General features: G+C 36.4%; 1 protein-coding gene across 1 annotated transcript in view; it reads right to left on the reverse strand.

Annotated features, from left to right (window-relative positions):
- Window positions 1-9,996: 9,996 nt before the first annotated feature.
- LOC132558258 (baculoviral IAP repeat-containing protein 6-like) overlaps window positions 9,997-21,653 on the reverse strand; it is a 36,414-nt gene continuing 24,757 nt past the window's right edge. The window contains exons 20-33 of the mRNA XM_060222802.1: window positions 21,025-21,061; window positions 20,500-20,588; window positions 20,125-20,324; window positions 19,763-19,794; window positions 18,907-19,037; window positions 18,683-18,752; window positions 16,545-16,612; window positions 16,064-16,144; window positions 15,684-15,724; window positions 13,475-13,612; window positions 12,409-12,496; window positions 11,163-11,280; window positions 10,774-10,889; window positions 9,997-10,551 (exon numbers count right to left, since the gene is read on the reverse strand). Coding sequence (XP_060078785.1) covers window positions 10,435-10,551; window positions 10,774-10,889; window positions 11,163-11,280; window positions 12,409-12,496; window positions 13,475-13,612; window positions 15,684-15,724; window positions 16,064-16,144; window positions 16,545-16,612; window positions 18,683-18,752; window positions 18,907-19,037; window positions 19,763-19,794; window positions 20,125-20,324; window positions 20,500-20,588; window positions 21,025-21,061 — 1,326 coding nt within the window. The 3' untranslated portion in view covers window positions 9,997-10,434. The remainder of the gene's footprint in view (window positions 10,552-10,773; window positions 10,890-11,162; window positions 11,281-12,408; window positions 12,497-13,474; window positions 13,613-15,683; window positions 15,725-16,063; window positions 16,145-16,544; window positions 16,613-18,682; window positions 18,753-18,906; window positions 19,038-19,762; window positions 19,795-20,124; window positions 20,325-20,499; window positions 20,589-21,024; window positions 21,062-21,653) is intronic.

Raw genomic sequence — 21,653 nt, forward strand, 5'->3', positions numbered from 1 at the left:
CTTTGAGTTTTCCTTGTTTAATAAAGATATGGGTAATTTTGTTTCATCATCAGATCACTCCTTGTATGTCATTACACAATTCTTTTAAGGTGGGTTCCTCTTGGTCCATGCTTGTGTGTGGCTCATCCAGTTTTGGACTGATCAAGAAAAACATTTGACAAAATGCAGCCATCATTGTTTTTAGCAGATTTTAAATTTGTTGTTGTGGGCGGCAGATGGGTAAGCACATCATCAGATGGTGGACTAAACAGGCACAACTAGGGACCAAGGGGAACCTACATGCCATGTGAGAAAGATCCATCCGTACTTCTCAAGAAATAGCACCTTTACCGAAAAAATTAAAATGGCCACCTGTTTGTCATTTTGTTTTCCTGATCAGACCCAAAATCAAATGAACACAATTAGAGATCATGGGGAACCATCAAGTATTTTCAAGAAAGTGATGACAATCTTCACTGAAAAATCCAAGATGGCTGTCTGTCAGCCATTTGTTTTTCTAATAAGTCCTAAAATCAAATGGGCACAACTAGGGACAAAGGGGAACCTACATATGCAATTTGAGAAAGATCCATTCAGTAGTTCTCCAGAAACGGGGACAACAAAAATTGTTTATTGACGGACCACAGATGCAGAGCAATTTGAATAGCCCACCATCTGATGATGGTAAGCTAACAAAAGGACAGTCAATTAAATGTTTTGAGGGTTAGAAAGATTGATACAGTACCTTATATGTTTTAGCACATCAAAGTGGTAGATTCTACTTCAATCAATTCTGAAATCCTTGATTCAGTGAAAGATTACAGTTGCCTTGTTAATCAGTGAATATACCCATGTCAAATTTCTGCATATTACACAAGTTATGTGGCTGATGACGTCACTAGAATTGTCCCATTTCTATCACATTTGCTTAAAAAAGATCATGGAATATAAAAGGATCTTAAATGGTTTCCATTTGATTCATGAAACTCTTCACAAATTTTTCATTTCTAGTTCGCAAAAACGCTCACTAAAATGAACAAGAGGCCTAGCGTCTGTGAATCTCGCCCGAGATAAGTGATATAGAATATAAAGGTTAAAGTATAATTATCAAGTGTCATGAAACCGAAATTGTGACACAGAATATAGTAAGCCAGAGTCAATACATGCATATCATCAAAACTGTCATCTTATACTAATAATTCTTACTACAGTGGGAAATAACCAATGTTATGCTCAAAAAAAATTTTTTCTATGAAAATTACAGAAGGCTAAAAAAAATCCCTTCCAGGAAGGAATGTGAGAACCATTTTGGTAATTAAAACACCTTAAGATGCTTCCATTCGTGAAGAGTATTTGATTCTACCATATCTGGGTGTTGAGAAGAAGATTTTTGAAATTTGAATCAATTTGACCGCTTCTTGTCCACCCTGCCCCCTAAGGCCTCTGTGGGTTAAGTTAATTGGACCACTTTTGGCCCTGCCCATCAGCCCCTAGGGGGTCATTCAGGATCAAAATGGGCATACCATCAAGCCGTCATCCTGCACTTATAATTCTGACCAAGTTTGAAATATTTCCAATAGAAATTAAACAAATGCTCAAAAATCAAGTTTTCCTATATAAACTACAGTAAACTTTACCCACTCCCCGCGGGGATATGCAAGACCCAGGGGCCATGAAATTCATATTTCACAATGCACAATGCTGGATGAAGGGTATTACAATAGGTCACCATGAGACTTTTAAACTTGTTTCATAAAGTGACACTTCAAATAGAAACTCATGTAAGATCTTATCTATTTAAACTTTTTAGCCTTCATAGATTTTCGTTTTGACATCAAATGACAAAACAGACATGTTAGGTTATCTTCTATACATGAATTAAGGAAAATTCAGGTAGCTGAGAGTAATTGGTCATTTTCCGTAATTTTCAGTAAATACCGTGAACAAGAAAGGAAATTCTTTGTAACAATAAAACAACTGGAAATATGGAGTGGTCAATGATTAATGATGGGTCAATGACCTCTTGATGATTGTGTATTGCTATTCCTTCTTAATCACAGATCAATGATGGTTGGGTGTGTCCACTGATCTGTGTATAACCAAGTCAATGATGATGGTGTATCGTCTCCGTGACTGCCCATTGCCTGGCATTGTCCAAACAACTAGAGTTGATTCTCTGGCGACGTGAGGGGGTATTCCCCTCATGGATTGGCGTTGTCTAGGGATTCACTGGTGTGTAATTTGGAGATGACTCCCTAGTCTAAAGGTAGATCTTGTGGTGATGTGTCTGGACTTCCGGTGGTGGAGGAAATTCTTGCCTTCTTTTCCTGCCGAATCTCCAGGCTGTCTTACTATTGTCATAAATTTTTGATTAGGGGAAATTTAAAAAATTCTTCTTCTAATAGCTTTAAAAAAACAGTGACACTAGGTCCGTATGTTATGTTTAATTTGGGCTCCTGGGCGGCGGAGATAACTAGCTCTGTATACTTGTTCATACCTTCTAGACATGTAGGACATTAAGGGGAGATAACTAGCTCTGTATACTTGTTCACACCTTCTAGACATGTAGGACATTAAGGGGAGATAACTAGCTCTGTATACTTGTTCATGCCTTCTAGACATGTTGGACATTAAGGGGAGATAACTAGCTCTGTATACTTGTTCACACCTTCTAGACATGTTGGACATTAAGGGGAGATAACTAGCTCTGTATACTTGTTCACACCTTCTAGACATGTAGGACATTAAGGGGAGATAACTAGCTTTGTATACTTGTTTATGCATCAAGACATTTTATAGTGACATTGGTGCTTTGCGTCTGCCATTCTAAACATCCAGAAACCCCGGAGATTCTTCTGTGTTAAACGTTATAGATACAAACATGTCTATGACATTTAAAATGGCACAATGTTTTTGAATCTGTTGAGATCTAGTGCCAAATGATCAAACCCCTGGCTACATCTAATTACTAATCAAATATAACATAAAAATCAATAACAAAGCAGTCTGGTGCACATTGTTGTATTCAGTATCATCACACCTTATACAGGTACAGGCCCTCAATCACTAACAGGACTTTTAATGGCAACTAGTTTCACAAAACATTGTGTGTCATAACATTGAAAAATGAAAGTGAAAGAATTAAAATGAGCCATGATTTATGCCAAGAAAAAAATCAGTTAAATTCTGACAATCATTACCAGGTCCTGACCCAGAGTCTGAATAGGTCCTCAACAACTACCAGGTCCTGACCCAGAGTCTGAATAGGTCCTCAACAACTACCAGGTCCTGACCCAGAGTCTGAATAGGTCCTCAACAACTACCAGGTCCTGACCCAGAGTCTGAACAGGTCCTCAACAACTACCAGGTCCTGACCCAGAGTCTGAATAGGTCCTCAACAATTACCAGGTCCTGACCCAGAGTCTGAATAGGTCCTCAACAATTACCAGGTCCTGACCCAGAGTCTGAACAGGTCCTCAACAACTACCAGGTCCTGACCCAGAGTCTGAACAGGTCCTCAACAATTACCAGGTCCTGACCCAGAGTCTGAATAGGTCCTCAACAACTACCAGGTCCTGACCCAGAGTCTGAATAGGTCCTCAACAACTACCAGGTCCTGACCCAGAGTCTGAATAGGTCCTCAACAACTACCAGGTCCTGACCCAGAGTCTGAATAGGTCCTCAACAATTACCAGGTCCTGACCCAGAGTCTGAATAGGTCCTCAACAACTACCAGGTCCTGACCCAGAGTCTGAACAGGTCCTCAACAACTACCAGGTCCTGACCCAGAGTCTGAACAGGTCCTCAACAACTACCAGGTCCTGACCCAGAGTCTGAACAGGTCCTCAACAACTACCAGGTCCTGACCCAGAGTCTGAACAGGTCCTCAACAACTACCAGGTCCTGACCCAGAGTCTGAACAGGTCCTCAACAACTACCAGGTCCTGACCCAGAGTCTGAACAGGTCCTCAACAACTACCAGGTCCTGACCCAGAGTCTGAACAGGTCCTCAACAACTACCAGGTCCTGACCCAGAGTCTGAACAGGTCCTCAACAACTACCAGGTCCTGACCCAGAGTCTGAACAGGTCCTCAACAACTACCAGGTCCTGACCCAGAGTCTGAACAGGTCCTCAACAACTACCAGGTCCTGACCCAGAGTCTGAACAGGTCCTCAACAACTACCAGGTCCTGACCCAGAGTCTGAACAGGTCCTCAACAACTACCAGGTCCTGACCCAGAGTCTGAATAGGTCCTCAACAACTACCAGGTCCTGACCCAGAGTCTGAATAGGTCCTCAACAATTACCAGGTCCTGACCCAGAGTCTGAATAGGTCCTCAACAACTACCAGGTCCTGACCCAGAGTCTGAACAGGTCCTCAACAACTACCAGGTCCTGACCCAGAGTCTGAATAGGTCCTCAACAATTACCAGGTCCTGACCCAGAGTCTGAACAGGTCCTCAACAACTACCAGGTCCTGACCCAGAGTCTGAACAGGTCCTCAACAATTACCAGGTCCTGACCCAGAGTCTGAATAGGTCCTCAACAATTACCAGGTCCTGACCCAGAGTCTGAATAGGTCCTCAACAACTACCAGGTCCTGACCCAGAGTCTGAACAGGTCCTCAACAACTACCAGGTCCTGACCCAGAGTCTGAATAGGTCCTCAACAATTACCAGGTCCTGACCCAGAGTCTGAACAGGTCCTCAACAATTATCAGGTCCTGACCCAGAGTCTGAACAGGTCCTCAACAACTACCAGGTCCTGACCCAGAGTCTGAATAGGTCCTCAACAACTACCAGGTCCTGACCCAGAGTCTGAATAGGTCCTCAACAACTACCAGGTCCTGACCCAGAGTCTGAATAGGTCCTCAACAACTACCAGGTCCTGACCCAGAGTCTGAACAGGTCCTCAACAACTACCAGGTCCTGACCCAGAGTCTGAATAGGTACATATTCTAAGGTCCTTTGGTTCAGTTATGACCATCAGGTCCTACTCTGTTTGAAAGATGTTAAGTCCCTGGATTGTTAATACGAATAAATATACCAATATTTTAAAATGTAGAATTTCTGTCACCATCTATTTTAAAGGCAAAGATGTGTATAAAGAAATATCTAATTAAGTTTGTGTATAAAGAAATATCTAATTAAGATTGTGTATAAAGAAATATCTAAATAAGTTTGTGTATAAAGAAATATCTAATTAAGATTGTGTATAAAGAAATATCTAAATAAGTTTGTGTATAAAGAAATATCTAATTAAGTTTGTGTATAAAGAAATATCTAATTAAGTTTGTGTATAAAGAAATATCTAATTAAGTTTGTGTATAAAGAAATATCTAATTAAGATTGGATCTTCTACTTTATTGCTTTTGTGTAAAAAACAACTACCAAAAAGTAGAAAACATTAAACACAGAGAAGATTTTTTTGGTGGGTTTACAGACCCATGTACAGCCACTGTCATTTTGAGGGGTTTACAGACCCATGAACAGCCACTGTCATTTTGAGGGGTTTACAGACCCATGAACAGCCATGGTCATTTTGAGGGGTTTACAGACCCATGAACAGCCATGGTCATTTTGAGGGTTTATAGACCTATGAACAGCAATGGTCATTTTGATTGGTTTACAGACCCATGAACAGCCACTGTCATTTTGAGGGGTTTACAGACCCATGAACAGCCATGGTCATTTTGAGGGGTTTTCAGACCCATGAACAGCCATGGTCATTTTGAGGGGTTTACAGACCCATGAACAGCCATGGTCATTTTTAGGGGTTTACAGACCCATGAACAGCCATGGTCATTTTTAGGGGTTTACAGACCCATGAACAGCCACTGTCATTTTGAGGGGTTTTTAGACCCATGAACAGCCATGGTCACTTTTAGGGGTTTACAGACCCATGAACAGCCATGGTCATTTTGAGGGGTTTACAGACCCATGAACAGCCATGGTCATTTTGAGGGGTTTTCAGACCCATGAACAGCCATGGTCATTTTCAGATGGGGTCTCCTTGTAGTAGCTAATGGTAACTCACAGAACAACATACAGAAGGCCATGTGTTTCCAGTACAAATGAGGCAGTGTGTTGCCCAAGTGACACAACCACAAAAGCTGACATGTCTGTTTCTCAGCTTCCTGTGCTTAATGGAATGTCACATGATCACTGTGGTGTACATATCAGGATTGCTAATGATCAGTAAGTCATTAACCTAGCAATGTAAAGCCAATCTCTCACAGAAATAACCATAATAATAACCAACAATAGAATGATTCACAGAACAATTATTGATAAACATCACAATCAATAACAATTTTTTTGTAACAAACAACATCTCTTCTGACACATTTTATGCAGTAAAAATAAGTTAAAAACACTAAATATTGACTAAAACATGCAAATAATTTCTGGGCCATGCCAGATAAAAGCTGTATCACTACAGTGATGCCACGCTCGCTCCCTGATATCCACATTTCTGGCATGGTTTCCACTTCCAACAGTCAAATGTTGTCATGTATTGCTATAGTTAATGATAAGCTGGTCCTCCCTTAAAAAACCAGTTTCATCAAAGAATGTCAAGATACTTTCATATAACAATAACACAAAATTACAAAACAATGACACACAGTACTACAGTAAACCATCTTTCTTTCACATCTACTTCCTTATGTCGTCTCAGGAACCTGACAATATTATACTGTATTAACGTTTAATCTTAGGTCGTCTTATGAACCTGACAATATTATACTGTATTAACGTTTAATCTTATGTCGTCTCATGAACCTGACAATATTATACTGTATTAACGTTTAATCTTATGTCGTCTCGTGAACCTGACAATATTATACTGTATTAACGTTTAATCTAATGTCGTCTCGTGAACCTGACAATATTATACTGTATTACCGTTTAATCTTATGTTGTCTCGTGAACCTGACAATATTAAACTGTATTAACGTTTAATCTTATGTCGTCTCGTGAACCTGACAATATTATACTGTATTAACGTTTAATCTTAGGTCGTCTCGTGAACCTGACAATATTATACTGTATTAACGTTTAATCTTATGTCGTCTCGTGAACCTGACAATATTATACTGTATTAACGTTTAATCTTAGGTCGTCTCGTGAACCTGACAATATTATACTGTATTAACGTTTAATCTTATGTTGTCTCGTGAACCTGACAATATTATACTGTATTAACGTTTAATCTAATGTCGTCTCGTGAACCTGACAATATTATACTGTATTACCGTTTAATCTTATGTTGTCTCGTGAACCTGACAATATTAAACTGTATTAACGTTTAATCTTATGTCGTCTCGTGAACCTGACAATATTATACTGTATTAACGTTTAATCTTAGGTCGTCTCGTGAACCTGACAATATTATACTGTATTAACTTTCAATCATCCCTGTCTTAATTAGTGAAAATCAATTTTTGTAAGTTTGAATCACACATGAAAGAAAGGTGGATTTAAGTTCTGAATCAACAATAAAAATGTTCACATAAAGGCCAAGTGAAAATTTTACCATGTTTCCTGTCTTCACCACAAACATTCCTACCTGTTGAATTTCAGATGAACAATTTCTGTTTTCCATTGTACAAGACAACTAACAGAAGGATGTACTGCTGATGTTGAGATGAATGTGAAAGTAATGAAATTTGAAAAAAAAAACAAAGCCAAAGCTAAATGGTATGACTAACAGACAGAACTTCTGATAAAGTTGAACTACTATAATATCAGAAGCCAGGAAAACCCCTATACTCACATTGTTGTATTTTTAATAATATGTGAGGTAAAGACATTGTGTAAAACTGAGGACATCTGTCATCAATGAAGATAAAATACATATAGTATCCAGCCATGATCAGAAGCTGGAAAACCTGTGGGATAAAACCATGTCACAGAAACTAGGAAATTTATAAATGATTTTATAAATCTTACTCAATGTTCTGTGTAATAAAACGGCCTAAGTATCTAACTACAGGACAGACAGTCTTGACACAAAGGCTCAACTCTGATTATACACAGAGTTAAGGGATTGCCTTGACAATAGGAGTTGACCCCTGGTTACACACAGTAAAGGGATCGCCTTGACAACAGAAGTTGACCCCTGGTTACATGCAGTATGAAGGGATCACCTTGACAACAGAAGTTGACCCCTGGTTACATGCAGTATGAAGGGATCGCCTTGACAACAGCAGTTGACCCCTGGTTACATGCAGTATGAAGGGATCGCCTTGACAACAGAAGTTGACTGTGGTTACATGTAGTATAAAAGTGACTGCAGAGCTTGACCTCAAGCTATATAGAGTACTGAACTCCTGTTTGTTTGCAGTTGGAAGGAACTGCCTGATTTGTTAAACAATCTGCTAGATAGGCCTGATTCGTTAAACAATCTGCTAGATAGGCCTGATTATCACACTTGTAACAATCTGCTAGATAGGCCTGATTCGTTAAACAATCTGCTAGATAGGCCTGATTCGTTAAACAATCTGCTAGATAGGCCTGATTCGTTAAACAATCTGCTAGATAGGCCTGATTATCACACTTGTAACAATCTGCTAGATAGGCCTGATTTGTTAAACAATCTGCTAGATAGGCCTGATTCGTTAAACAATCTGCTAGATAGGCCTGATTTGTTAAACAATCTGCTAGATAGGCCTGATTCGTTAAACAATCTGCTAGATAGGCCTGATTATTACACTTGTAACAATCTGCTAGATAGGCCTGATTTGTTAAACAATCTGCTAGATAGGCCTGATTATCACACTTGTAACAATCTGCTAGATAGGCCTGATTCGTTAAACAATCTGCTAGATAGGCCTGATTCGTTAAACAATCTGCTAGATAGGCCTGATTATCACACTTGTAACAATCTGCTAGATAGGCCTGATTCGTTAAACAATCTGCTAGATAGGCCTGATTTGTTAAACAATCTGCTAGATAGGCCTGATTATTACACTTGTAACAATCTGCTAGATAGGCTTGATTATCACACTTGTAACAATCTGCTAGATAGGCCTGATTTGTTAAACAATCTGCTAGATAGGCCTGATTTGTTAAACAATCTGCAAGATAGGCCTGATTTGTTAAACAATCTGCAAGATAGGCCTGATTTGTTAAACAATCTGCTAGATAGGCCTGATTTGTTAAACAATCTGCTAGATAGGCCTGATTATCACACTTGTAACAATCTGCTAGATAGGCTTGATTTGTTAAACAATCTGCTAGATAGGCCTGATTTGTTAAACAATCTGCTAGATAGGCCTGATTTGTTAAACAATCTGCTAGATAGGCCTGATTTGTTAAACAATCTGCTAGATAGGCCTGATTTGTTAAACAATCTGCTAGATAGGCCTGATTTGTTAAACAATCTGCTAGATAGGCCTGATTATTACACTTGTAACAATCTGCTAGATAGGCCTGATTTGTTAAACAATCTGCTAGATAGGCCTGATTATCACACTTGTAACAATCTGCTAGATAGGCCTGATTATCACACTTGTAACAATCTGCTAGATAGGCCTGATTTGTTAAACAATCTGCTAGATAGGCCTGATTATCACACTTGTAACAATCTGCTAGATAGGCTTGATTATCACACTTGTAACAATCTGCTAGATAGGCCTGATTATCACACTTGTAACAATCTGCTAGATAGGCCTGATTTGTTAAACAATCTGCTAGATAGGCCTGATTTGTTGTAGGCCTGATTTGTTAACTTGTAGACAATCTGCTGCTAGATAGGCCTGATTTGTTAAACAATCTGCTAGATAGGCCTGATTTGTTAAACAATCTGCTAGATAGGCTTGATTATCACACTTGTAACAATCTGCTAGATAGGCCTGATTATCACACTTGTAACAATCTGCTAGATAGGCCTGATTATCACACTTGTAACAATCTGCTAGATAGGCCTGATTTGTTAAACAATCTGCTAGATAGGCTTGATTATCACACTTGTAACAATCTGCTAGATAGGCCTGATTCACACTTGTAACAATCTGCTAGATAGGCCTGATTATTACACTTGTAACAATCTGCTAGATAGGCCTGATTCGTTAAACAATCTGCTAGATAGGCTTGATTATCACACTTGTAACAATCTGCTAGATAGGCCTGATTATCACACTTGTAACAATCTGCTAGATAGGCCTGATTTGTTAAACAATCTGCTAGATAGGCCTGATTCGTTAAACAATCTGCTAGATAGGCTTGATTATCACACTTGTAACAATCTGCTAGATAGGCCTGATTCATTAAACAATCTGCTAGATAGGCCTGATTATCACACTTGTAACTATCTGCTAGGTATAAATATTCTGTAATTTATTACAGTAGGTACAGAATAATCACAGATTTAGCCAAAATGGAAATGAATGATGCAGTTTGCATTGCAATGGTTGGTCCATTGTTCATATAAGTAAGTAAGTGTAACAAGGTTTCAGGAGGGTCCATTCATGGTAGGGGGTGGATGTAGTTTCTTCAGTTCCTGTTTCAGACTTGGTAAGAGACCACCAAGACGCCGATTCGAGTACTTGTTTGCCCAGCTCTCCACCTCCTGAAAGTAAAGGTAAAAAAATAAATTTCTCTTTTTCTCCATCCAGAAAATAACTGGATAAGTCAGAGCAACAAGTATTCATTAAACATTTAACAACAGAATGAAAGGGAATGTTGGCCTGGAATAATTGACATCAAATTAACTTTACCATAAGTTTTGTTTCCCAACTGCCATTGTCATCTTTAGTCATAAACATCATATTGACATTGATAAAGAAAATACCTCTAAAATCTTTTTCTTTTTGTGGTAAAAATGTGTTTTGATGACATCAGCAAACTCTGGTGGTGGATTCTGCAGTTGGCCTATCATAGCATATTTAATATTGTTGTAGCAACAATCTGTAACAGAAACATCAACAGATTTGACCCCTGCGACCTTTAGTATTGATCAAGTTTTTTCACAAAATTTTGTTAGGCTACATTCATGGAACCATTCTGCCAAGTATTCTAATTCTCTTATTGACCTTGGGAAGCCCTTGCTGTTATTTACTTTTCTATCAAATGTTTTACATGTCAAAGATTTCAATAAATTCAAATAAATATCAGCAGAAAATGAAGTCTTCACGTTTATTTGGTGTGAAGCTATTGCTGGATTAACAAAGCTTTACGTACCAGCATTATATTCATCACTGTGCTTCTTGCCTCCCTCTGTCCCAATCTCCAACTCAAAGCCAGGTTCATTAAAATAAGGATCTTGCACTAAGATGAGAGATTGGATGGACACAAGCACCTGTCATTTAAAAAAAAAAAATTACATTTAGAAAATTTAATTAATCATTTCATACAGTGAACATGCCCTGTTAAATCCTATATTATGATAACACAACAATGTCACTCTGTCAATAAAATGGATTGTGAACAATCTACTTCATATTAAAGAAAATTAATCTGCTGATAGAAGTATACTAGAGGTTTACTTGCAGTACAGAAGAGGTAGAGTAAAGGTTTACCTGGAGAACAGTAGAGGTTTACCTGGAGAACAGTAGAGGTTTACCTGGAGAACAGTAGAGGTTTACCTGGAGAACAGTTGAGGTTTACCTGGAGAACAGTAGAGGTTTACCTGGAGAACAGTAGAGGTTTACCTTGAGAACAGTAGAGGTTTACCTGGAGAACAGTTGAGGTTTACCTGGAGAACAGTTGAGGTTTACCTGGAGAACAGTAGAGGTTTACCTGGAGAACAGTAGAGGTTTACCTGGAGAACAGTTGAGGTTTACCTGGAGTACATTTGATGATTACCTGGAGAACAGTTGAGGTTTACCGGGAGTACATTTGATGTTTACCTGGAGAACAGTTGAGGTTTACCTGGAGTACATTTGATGTTTACCTGGAGAACATTTGATGTTTACCTGGAGAACAGTTGAGGTTTACATGGAGTACATTTGATGTTTACCTGGAGAACAGTTGAGGTTTACCTGGAGTACATTTGATGATTACCTGGAGAACAGTTGAGGTTTGAGGTTTACTGGAGAACAGTTGAGGTTTACCTGGAGTACATTTGATGTTTACCTGGAGAACATTTGATGTTTACCTGGAGAACAGTTGAGGTTTACCTGGAGTACATTTGATGTTTACCTGGAGAACATTTGATGTTTACCTGGAGAACAGTTGAGGTTTACCTGGAGTACATTTGATGTTTACCTGGAGAACAGTTGAGGTTTACCTGAAGTACATTTGATGTTTACCTGGAGAACAGTACAGGTTTACCTGGAGAACAGTTGATGTTTACCTGGAGAACATTTGAGGTTTACCTGGAGAACAGTAGAGTTTTACCTGGAGAACAGTAGAAGTTTACCTGGAGAACAGTAGAGGTTTACCTGGAGAACAGTAGAGGTTTAGCTGGAGTACATTTGATGTTTACCTGTAGTACAGTAGAGGTCTTCTCATTCCACTGTTCCCCTTTCTGTCCCTCCCAGGTTCCCAGTAATGACAAACACACCTTTCCACATCTAGTAATTGAAATTTTGCTTTCCATTAGATTGTAAAATTTGACATCATGTCTATGTGCATTTAAAACACAAGAGGCCCAGAGGGCCTGTATCGTTCACCTGGATCTTTATGACCAACATTACTATATCTGTGCATATGTTCCACGTTAAACACATTTGACCCCTGTGACCTTGACTATGGGTCAAGGTCATTTCTTTTACTTTGTTGGACTTCATAAAAGGAACATACTGGCTAAATATAATGATTCTAGGCTTTTCGATATTTCAGAAGAAATTGTTTAAACACATTTGACTCCTGTGACCTTGAAGATTAGTCAAGGTCATTTCTTTTAGCAAACTTTGTACGACACCATAAGAGGAACATAGTAGCCTAACATTATAATTCTAGGCCTCCCGGTATTTTGAAAGAAGTCGTTTAAAGTTTTGAACACATTTGACGTCTGTGACCTTGAATATGGGTCAAGGTTATTTTTTTTGCAACTTTGTTGGGCTTTGTCAAAGGAACCTTCCAGCCATATATAATGATTTTAGGCCTTCTGGTATTTTGGAAGAAGTCGTTTAAATGTTTTAACACATTTGACGTCTGTGACCTTGAATATGGGTCAAGGTTTTTTTTTTTCCAAACTTTGTTGGGCTTCATCAAAGGAACCTTCCATCCAAATATGATAACTCTACGCCTTTCGGTATTTCAGAAGAAGTTGTTTAAATGAAAAGTTGACGGACGCCGCACGAACGGATGACGGACAGATGACGGACAGACAGACGCTGCACTATGGCATAAGCTCACTTGGCCCTTTGGTGAGCTAACAAGGAAAAAAGTCTTTCAAGATGAGATTTTAGCATAAAAACAAGACAAAATCTGGATTTTGTGAAAGTACACTGAAAAAACTTCCATTCAGTGTCTGGTCAACACAGATATTGACTTAATGTCTCCTTGATAACACGTGGCTACACTGTATTTGGATAAAAGATACTTACGCATAAAGATTAGGGTTGAAGCGAACTTTTCCTGAGCCTGTGGTCTGTAGGTTTACGAGGGGAGGGGACTTGGGGTAGGCTGGAGGAAAGTAAATATCAAATATGTAACAACCTCCAGAGTATGGTGTTCCCTCAGGGCTGTAAAACAAAAAATATATATCAAATACCTGTATATAACCATTCCTATATTTCCTTAGGGCTGAAAGACTGTGATAAAAAACAAATTAAAAGTCGGATATGAAGCCATGATCCCAACAACATTATATTTGTTCATTACAGCTGAAAAAAGGCAATGAAAAACACATTCAATTAAGATCAAATATTGATTACAATACCTTAAGTACTAACTATCATTCTGGGAGCAAATTATATCACAAATAAGCTATGTAATTCATGTCCTACAAAATTCAATTTTACAGATAAATTCTATTGATCCTGAGAAAGCATTTTCTCCATAGCAAAATAACTCATTGAAAGAAAATTGAGATATTAATTGAATTCAAACTAACATAATCTACCTCGTAAAGACATATGTTCAATGTTAAATATTCTGCTACCTCCTAAAGACATGTGTTCAATGCTGAAGATTTATCTACCTCCTAAAGACATGTGTTCAATGCTGAAGATTTATCTACCTCCTAAAGACATGTGTTCTATGTTAAATATCTGCTACCTCCTAAAGATATGTGTTTCATGATGAAGATTCTGCTACCTCCTAAAGACTTGAGTTCCATGATGAAGATTCTTCTATGTCCTAAAGATATGTGTCACCTAATAAAGATTTATCTACCTCCTAAAGACATGTGTTCAATGATGAAGATTTATCTACCTCCTAAAGACATGTGTTCCATGGTGGTGATTCATCTACCTCCTATAAACATTTGTTCCATAATGAAGATTCATCTACCTCCTAAAGACACATGTCACCTAATAAAGATTTATCTACCTCCTAAAGATATGTGTTCCATGACGAAGATTCATCTACCTCCTATAAACATTTGTTCCATGATAAAGATTTATCTACCTCCTAAAGACATGTGTTCAATGATGAAGATTTATCTACCTCCTAAAGACTTGAGTTCCATGATGAAGATTTATCTACCTCCTAAAGACACATGTCACCTAATAAAGATTTATCTACCTCCTAAAGACATGTGTTCAATGATTAAGATTCCTCTACCTCCTAAAGACATGTGTTCCATGATGAAGATTTATCTACCTCTTAAAGACACATGTCACCTAATAAAGATTTATCTACCTCCTAAAGACATGTGTTCCATGATAAAGATTAATCTACTTCCTAAAGACACGAGTTCCATTATGAAGATTTATCTACCTCCTAAAGACATGTGTCACCTAATAAAGATTTATCTACCTCCTTAAGGCATTTGTCCTCTGATAAAGATCCTCTACCTTCTAAAAACAGTTGTCCTCTGGCATATCTCTATCTACCTTCTGAAGACAAGTGTCCCCTGATAAAGATTGATCAATCTCCTAAAGACAGGTGTCACCTGAAGTCTCAACACAAAATCATAAAGCTAAATATCAAACAAGAGATCCCAGAGGGATCTTGGTGCCCACCATTGTTTGACTGTTATATGCTCTTTGAAAGTTGGATCTTTTCTGTTCTCTTCTCTGTTTTTTGCTCTTAATGATAAGAAATTTTAACATTCCTTTGCAAGAATAAAAAAAACCAAAACAGAACTAGCTGTAAATCTGTAACTTGATCTATTTCCCTTCTTTCCTCTTCTTTGTTCTCAGAGTTTAAATTTACTGGCGTAACAGGTGAATCAAACAACAATGACAAACTGTCACATAAAGAGTCCCACTACAATATGGTTGTCCATCAATCTGATTATCACTCCTAATATTGATAGGTACCACATGAAATGGAATACTGATCCTGTATGCCAGTAAATACCATTACACACTTTAACCATTGAAATTCAAGATGGCCACTTGTTGAACTTATTGTACATCAAAGGAGACTTATTTGTGAATTTGAGAAAAATCCATTCAGAACTTTTCCAGAAATAAGGAAAAACTTTTCAGCAGTTAAAATCCGATGATAACCAGTCAGTAAAGTTAGTCAGTTCATCACAATCAAATTTTCTCTGGTACTACTATGAGCCTCAAGAAATAGTGATAATAAAAATATTCTCTCAGGACAAATAGATGAACAACCCACTTGTTGTAGTAAACAACTTACCCTGTTATAAGTGCTTTCATCAATGTCAGTTTGTCATCATCCTGAAAAGATACATAGCTGGATACAGCACAAGTTTTAAAAAACACTTTAAATCTGGATACCAGTACTGGACAAAAGGTCCGGTTGGCCTGAAACACATGCCTAAAAGTTTATCATTTTGATGGATCTGGCACAATTTTAAACACTTTAAAATCTGGATACCAGTACTGGACAAAAGGTCCAACTGGCCTGTAATGCTATCATAATGGTCAGTGCTTTTCACATTACTGTTTCACATAATTAACCTTTGAAAAACGTTAGGTAGAACACAATGTGGAATGTAACAGTAAATAAAACAAGATTGTGTTGGTGAAAAAATTTGTGTACATTGATCTACCTACACTTCGCACAAAGATGGCTGATGACCAATCTAAAGGCAATGACGAAGATAAAGAGGAAAGTTCTTGGGCAATTCGGAAAATCTGAAAAGGAAATTTATAAACATTTTCTATTTGTCAGCACACGGTAAAAAAAATCTGTATCACTCACATTCTCCAGATGGAAAATATTATCCTTAATTTGATGATTTTATTTTTAAATGGTAAATGACTGGTATATAGTCATCACCAGGACGGTGTGGATCCAAGAATCCAAGGGATACTTTAACAGTTGTATAAAATTATTCATTATCAAAATTCACCATAATAATGATAGAATTATAGGGTTAATATGTCCCCTCCCCTTCCCCATCTGGATCCCCCTAACACCTAACATCACTACTAAATCTTTTTACCAAAGTAAAAATGCCAATCATATAAACACATTTTCAGCATACTTTGTACCATCATTCTCTTGATTCAGCTGTGTATATGTACTGTATACCTGGTTTTGTCGGGAAGTCTGAGCCGTTTTAAACTGACTTGCATAATGGTGGGCCCAATATCCGTCTACTACAAAACACAAGAGAACCACAGATCAGTTCACAAACAACATTATTAGTTCAATTTTATCATATTTCAGTATTTTCTTAAATTAGTGGTATGCCATTGGTACAGTGTAATGCAAAGATAAACTTTATTACCACTTATATAAACTTGATTACTACTTAGATAAACTTTATTACCACTTATATAAACTTGATTACTACTTAGATAAACTTTATTACTACTTAGATAAACTTAATTACTACTTAGATAAACTTTATTACTACTACTTAGATAAACTTTATTACTACTACTTAGATAAACTTTATTACTACTACTTAGATAAACTTTATTACTACTTATATAAACTTTATTACCACTTAGATAACATTATTACTACTTAGATAAATTTTATTACTACTTAGATAACTTTATTACTACTTAGATAAACTTTATTACTACTACTTAGATAAACTTTATTACTACTACTTAGATAAACTTTATTACTACTAAGATTAACTTAATTACTACTTAGATAAACTTAATTACTACTTAGATAAACTTTATTACTACTTAGATAACATTATTACTACTTAGATAAATTTTATTACTACTTAGATAACTTTATTACTACTTAGATAAACTTTATTACTACTACTTAGATAAACTTTATTACTACTACTTAGATAAACTTTATTACTACTAAGATTAACTTAATTACTACTTAGATAAACTTAATTACTACTTAGATAAACTTTATTACTACTTAGATAACTTTATTACTACTTAGATAAACTTTATTACCACTTATATAAATTTGATTACTACTACTTAGATCAACTTTATTACTACTTAGATAACTTTATTACTACTTAGATAAACTTTATTACTACTTAGATAAACTTGATTACTACTTAGATAAACTTGATTACTACTTAGATAACTTAGATAAACTTAATTACTACTTAGATAAACTTTATTACTACTACTTAGATAAACCTTATTACTACTTAGATAAACTTTATTACTACTTAGATAACTTTATTACTACTTAGATAAACTTAATTACTACTTAGATAAACTTTATTACTACTTAGATAAACTTTATTACTACTACTTAGATAAACCTTATTACTACTTAGATAAACTTTATTTCTACTTAGATAAACTTTATTACTACTTAGATAAACTTTATTACTACTACTTAGATAAACCTTATTACTACTTAGATAAACTTTATTACTACTTAGATAACTTTATTACTACTTAGATAAATAAACTTAATTACTACTTAGATAAACTTTATTACTACTACTTAGATAAACCTTATTACTACTTAGATAAACTTTATTTCTACTTAGATAAACTTTATTACTACTTAGATAAACTTTATAGATAACTTAATTACTACTTAGATAAACTTAATTAATTACTTAATTATTACTTAGATAAACTTTATAAACTTTAAACTTTATTACTACTTAGATAAACTTAATTATTACTTAGATAAACTTTATTACTACTATTAGATAAACCTTATTACTACTTAGATAAACTTTATTACTACTTAGATAAACTTAATTACTACTTAGATAAACTTTATTACTACTACTTAGATAAACCTTATTACTACTTAGATAAACTTTATTACTACTTAGATAACTTTATTACTACTTAAGTTTCTAAGGCATAATAAGGTTACTAAAGTGAAGACAACATGGTGAGATCCTATCCAAAACAGGATTTATTCCTTCAGAAGGTCGTTGACATGTTTCGAATCCAAGACTTTAGGAACATCATTCTCCTTTATGTACTAAGGAATAAGTATACTTATACATATCTACAGCAGTTCTTGGATGTGTTGCTCCCAAACTTTCCGAATGAGGGACGTTGTACCTCCACCCCCTGATGTTATATTAGCTCAATGTTTGACAATAAATTAAGCTTAACATTAAGTACCCGGATCAACGTTTTAATAAAACAGGTTCTACTTTCCCTCAGTATTCTTCTGACCAAATTAGAAGTGACTAAAAGATAAGTTTACAGATGGACCGATGGTCGATGATGGTAAGCATTAACGCTAAGAAAACTACTCACATGAAAACTCTGTACTGTAAAACTGTACATTTCTTAAGACTTGTTTGTACTGGACTTCTGTTGGGTCAAGCTGAAAATACAGAAATCATAGATTAGTGTGATGTGATGAGTGTATAATGATCCTCTTATATGAGATGTGGAGGCTTCTGTTATACTCTGTACTTATTTGCTTATTCCAAATCAGGTGTATATTTTCATCAACATTATATACTGGACTTCATTACCTTGTCTACTTGGACGCTGATATCCATTACAGAGGTGCCTCCCTCATTTGACGAGATGGACATCTGTCGCGCTGATGCGGTTGGACTACACTGTTCTCCATCGGGAGATAAGCCATGCATCGCCATCACATCTACAACAAACAAGTTAGTGGTTATACTAAGGTCATACTGGGATCATACAGGGTAACACTGGGGTCAAACGGAGGTTATACTGGGTAATAATGAGGTCAAACTGAGGTTATACAGGGTCATACTGGGGTCATACTGAGGTTATACAGGGTCATACTGGGGTCATACTGAGGTTATACAGGGTAATAATGAGGTCAAACTGAGGTTATACAGGGTCATACTGAGGCCATACTGAGGTTATACAGGGTCATAATGAGGTCAAACTGAGGTTATACAGGGTCATACTGTGGTCATACTGAGGTTATACAGGGTCATAATGAGGTCAAACTGAGGTTATACAGGGTCATACTGGGGCCATACTGAGGTTATACAGGGTCATAATGAGGTCAAACTGAGGTTATACAGGGTCATACTGTGGTCATACTGAGGTTATACAGGGTCATACTGGGGTCACAAAGGGGATTATACTCATAATCAAACAAAATTATACTGGGGTCATCATACAGGAGTTATACTGAGGACAAAATATGTTATACCGGGGTCAGAGATCCCAACTCAAATTTCAAGTCTTTATATCTGATTTTTAAACACATCCATGCTTTGTTATGTAATAACTTTGTCACATCACACACTCTATATATATTTCTGCTCAGTTTGAAAATCAGAGGTCTTATTGCAGCAGTTCCAAAGAAAATTTATTACAACTATTTCAGGAAAGTCCACTTACCTTTCACATTGTTGAAAAGTATCACAAATTCTCTGCAACAGCATAAATCACAATAATTAATGAGATATTCATCTTAATAAAACATTCTTCTGTCTTATTTTTTAGGATACTGCAGAATAAAGTATGTTTTTGTGGAAAGTCTATAAAGCACAATGATCTCATGATATTTGAGAATGAATGCCACACTCAACACAAAAATCCAGCTATACAAAGCCAGTGGGGACTTCAGTAGCGTTTCAAATGTGATTTCACTTTTAATGATATTTCTGTACATGAAGGTAAGAGTCTCAGATGAGAATCTGGTAAACAGTCATGAATGACAACACCATATTTAGATGCGAACAAAATCGTAGGAAGTTTACCTGGCCAATTTTTCCTCTGCTAGTTCTGCATCTGTTCCGAGTGCTGAACAAGAAGAGCTGGAGCCACGACAACGACTGAAGCAGTTAGGTAGTATATTGAAAGGTGTAGCATTAGTGTCTTGTTCAGGAGCCGTGCTTGTCTGAGGGCGGGGAACACTCCCATTTCCTGCCTTACACATGTGCTTCAGGATAAGAGAGGCCTGAAGACATGAAAATTGACAGAAACTGATCATATACAGAAATAGTGAAGATGACATTTTGAGAATAAACTTTATATCATTCACTGGTACACAGAATAAACTACCTGGATTTTTCACTCATAACGAGTTAAGCATATATTTTTTTCCTGCGTAGGTTTTCAGAAGAGTTACCCACCTTTTTCTCCAGTTGTTCCAATAGTTGATATATAGACATTGTCTGGTTTGACAGGGAGCACAAAAGGGGAAGTAACTGTCGCTGACGAGCTGTAGAGAACAGCAACAAGTGAACACAAAATATTCAACTTTCTGGCCTTTAGATTCAGAGATATTATATAAATCATCAACTTTATTTATTTACTTCTATTTTGATTTTCTATTTCTCTAAACTTGTAAAGTAGCAGACTAGACACAATTCCTAGAGGTATTGTAAAAACCTAACATACATCCTTAACTGTGAGAGGGAGACTCTTGACAAATAAACATGACATAATGTAGAAGGGAGGTAACTCAGACAGAACAGTTTACAATTTGCAATTTGAAAACAAAAATGATAAAAAGTAGCAATTCTTCTGATAGACTGAAAACTGCTTAATATAAGTTTTTTAAAATTAAATGTATCTGCTGTGAGATTTAATTTAGTACAATAAATTGTACAATACAGAATACAAGTAGAACCATCCCTTCCAGTTTTTTAACTTACCAATTTCTTTGATAATATCTACGATGAATTTATACACCTGCAGATAAATACAAAACATCATTAGACATATCTTGTTTGTGAATTATTGTGTGAAATCTGAACTTCATTTTTATTCTTCTCCTGCAAGGAATCAAGCACTTTTAAATAGATCAAGGTAAAATATACAAATTTTGGTCCCTTCCATGATATATTTAGAAGATCCATATCATCAAATTAGTACCTTACTTAACTGTCAAGACTTTTGGCACATTTATCATTGTCTTCAATAAGAAACACAAACATGTTAAATTTTAATACTTTTTACTACATATATGACAAAGTAAATATGCTTATTCTTTTAGTAGTATTTGTAGTATATGTTATATATAACTATGTGTAATAACTTAGTGTTTACTCATTACAACAGCTGCCTTTTCTTTCACAGATCCAACATCTTTTAATGTGTAGCAGTGACTTGAGTCAGATAGCATCTAACATTTGGTCTGTAGTCAGGGACATCTTAAATCAGGTGTGAGAGTTTGTCAGCACCAAGCTTCCAAATTCCTACACTCAGGTTGAGATATCCTTGTCCACAGAACAACCCCAGGTTGTAGAAACAGTAACACATTGAAGTTGTTGATTGAGTCATT

Source organism: Ylistrum balloti, unplaced genomic scaffold, assembly GCF_031769215.1.
Source record: "Ylistrum balloti isolate Yb309-2 unplaced genomic scaffold, AGI_CSIRO_Ybal_v1 Utg370776, whole genome shotgun sequence".
In the NCBI taxonomy this organism is placed as follows: domain Eukaryota; kingdom Metazoa; phylum Mollusca; class Bivalvia; order Pectinida; family Pectinidae; genus Ylistrum; species Ylistrum balloti.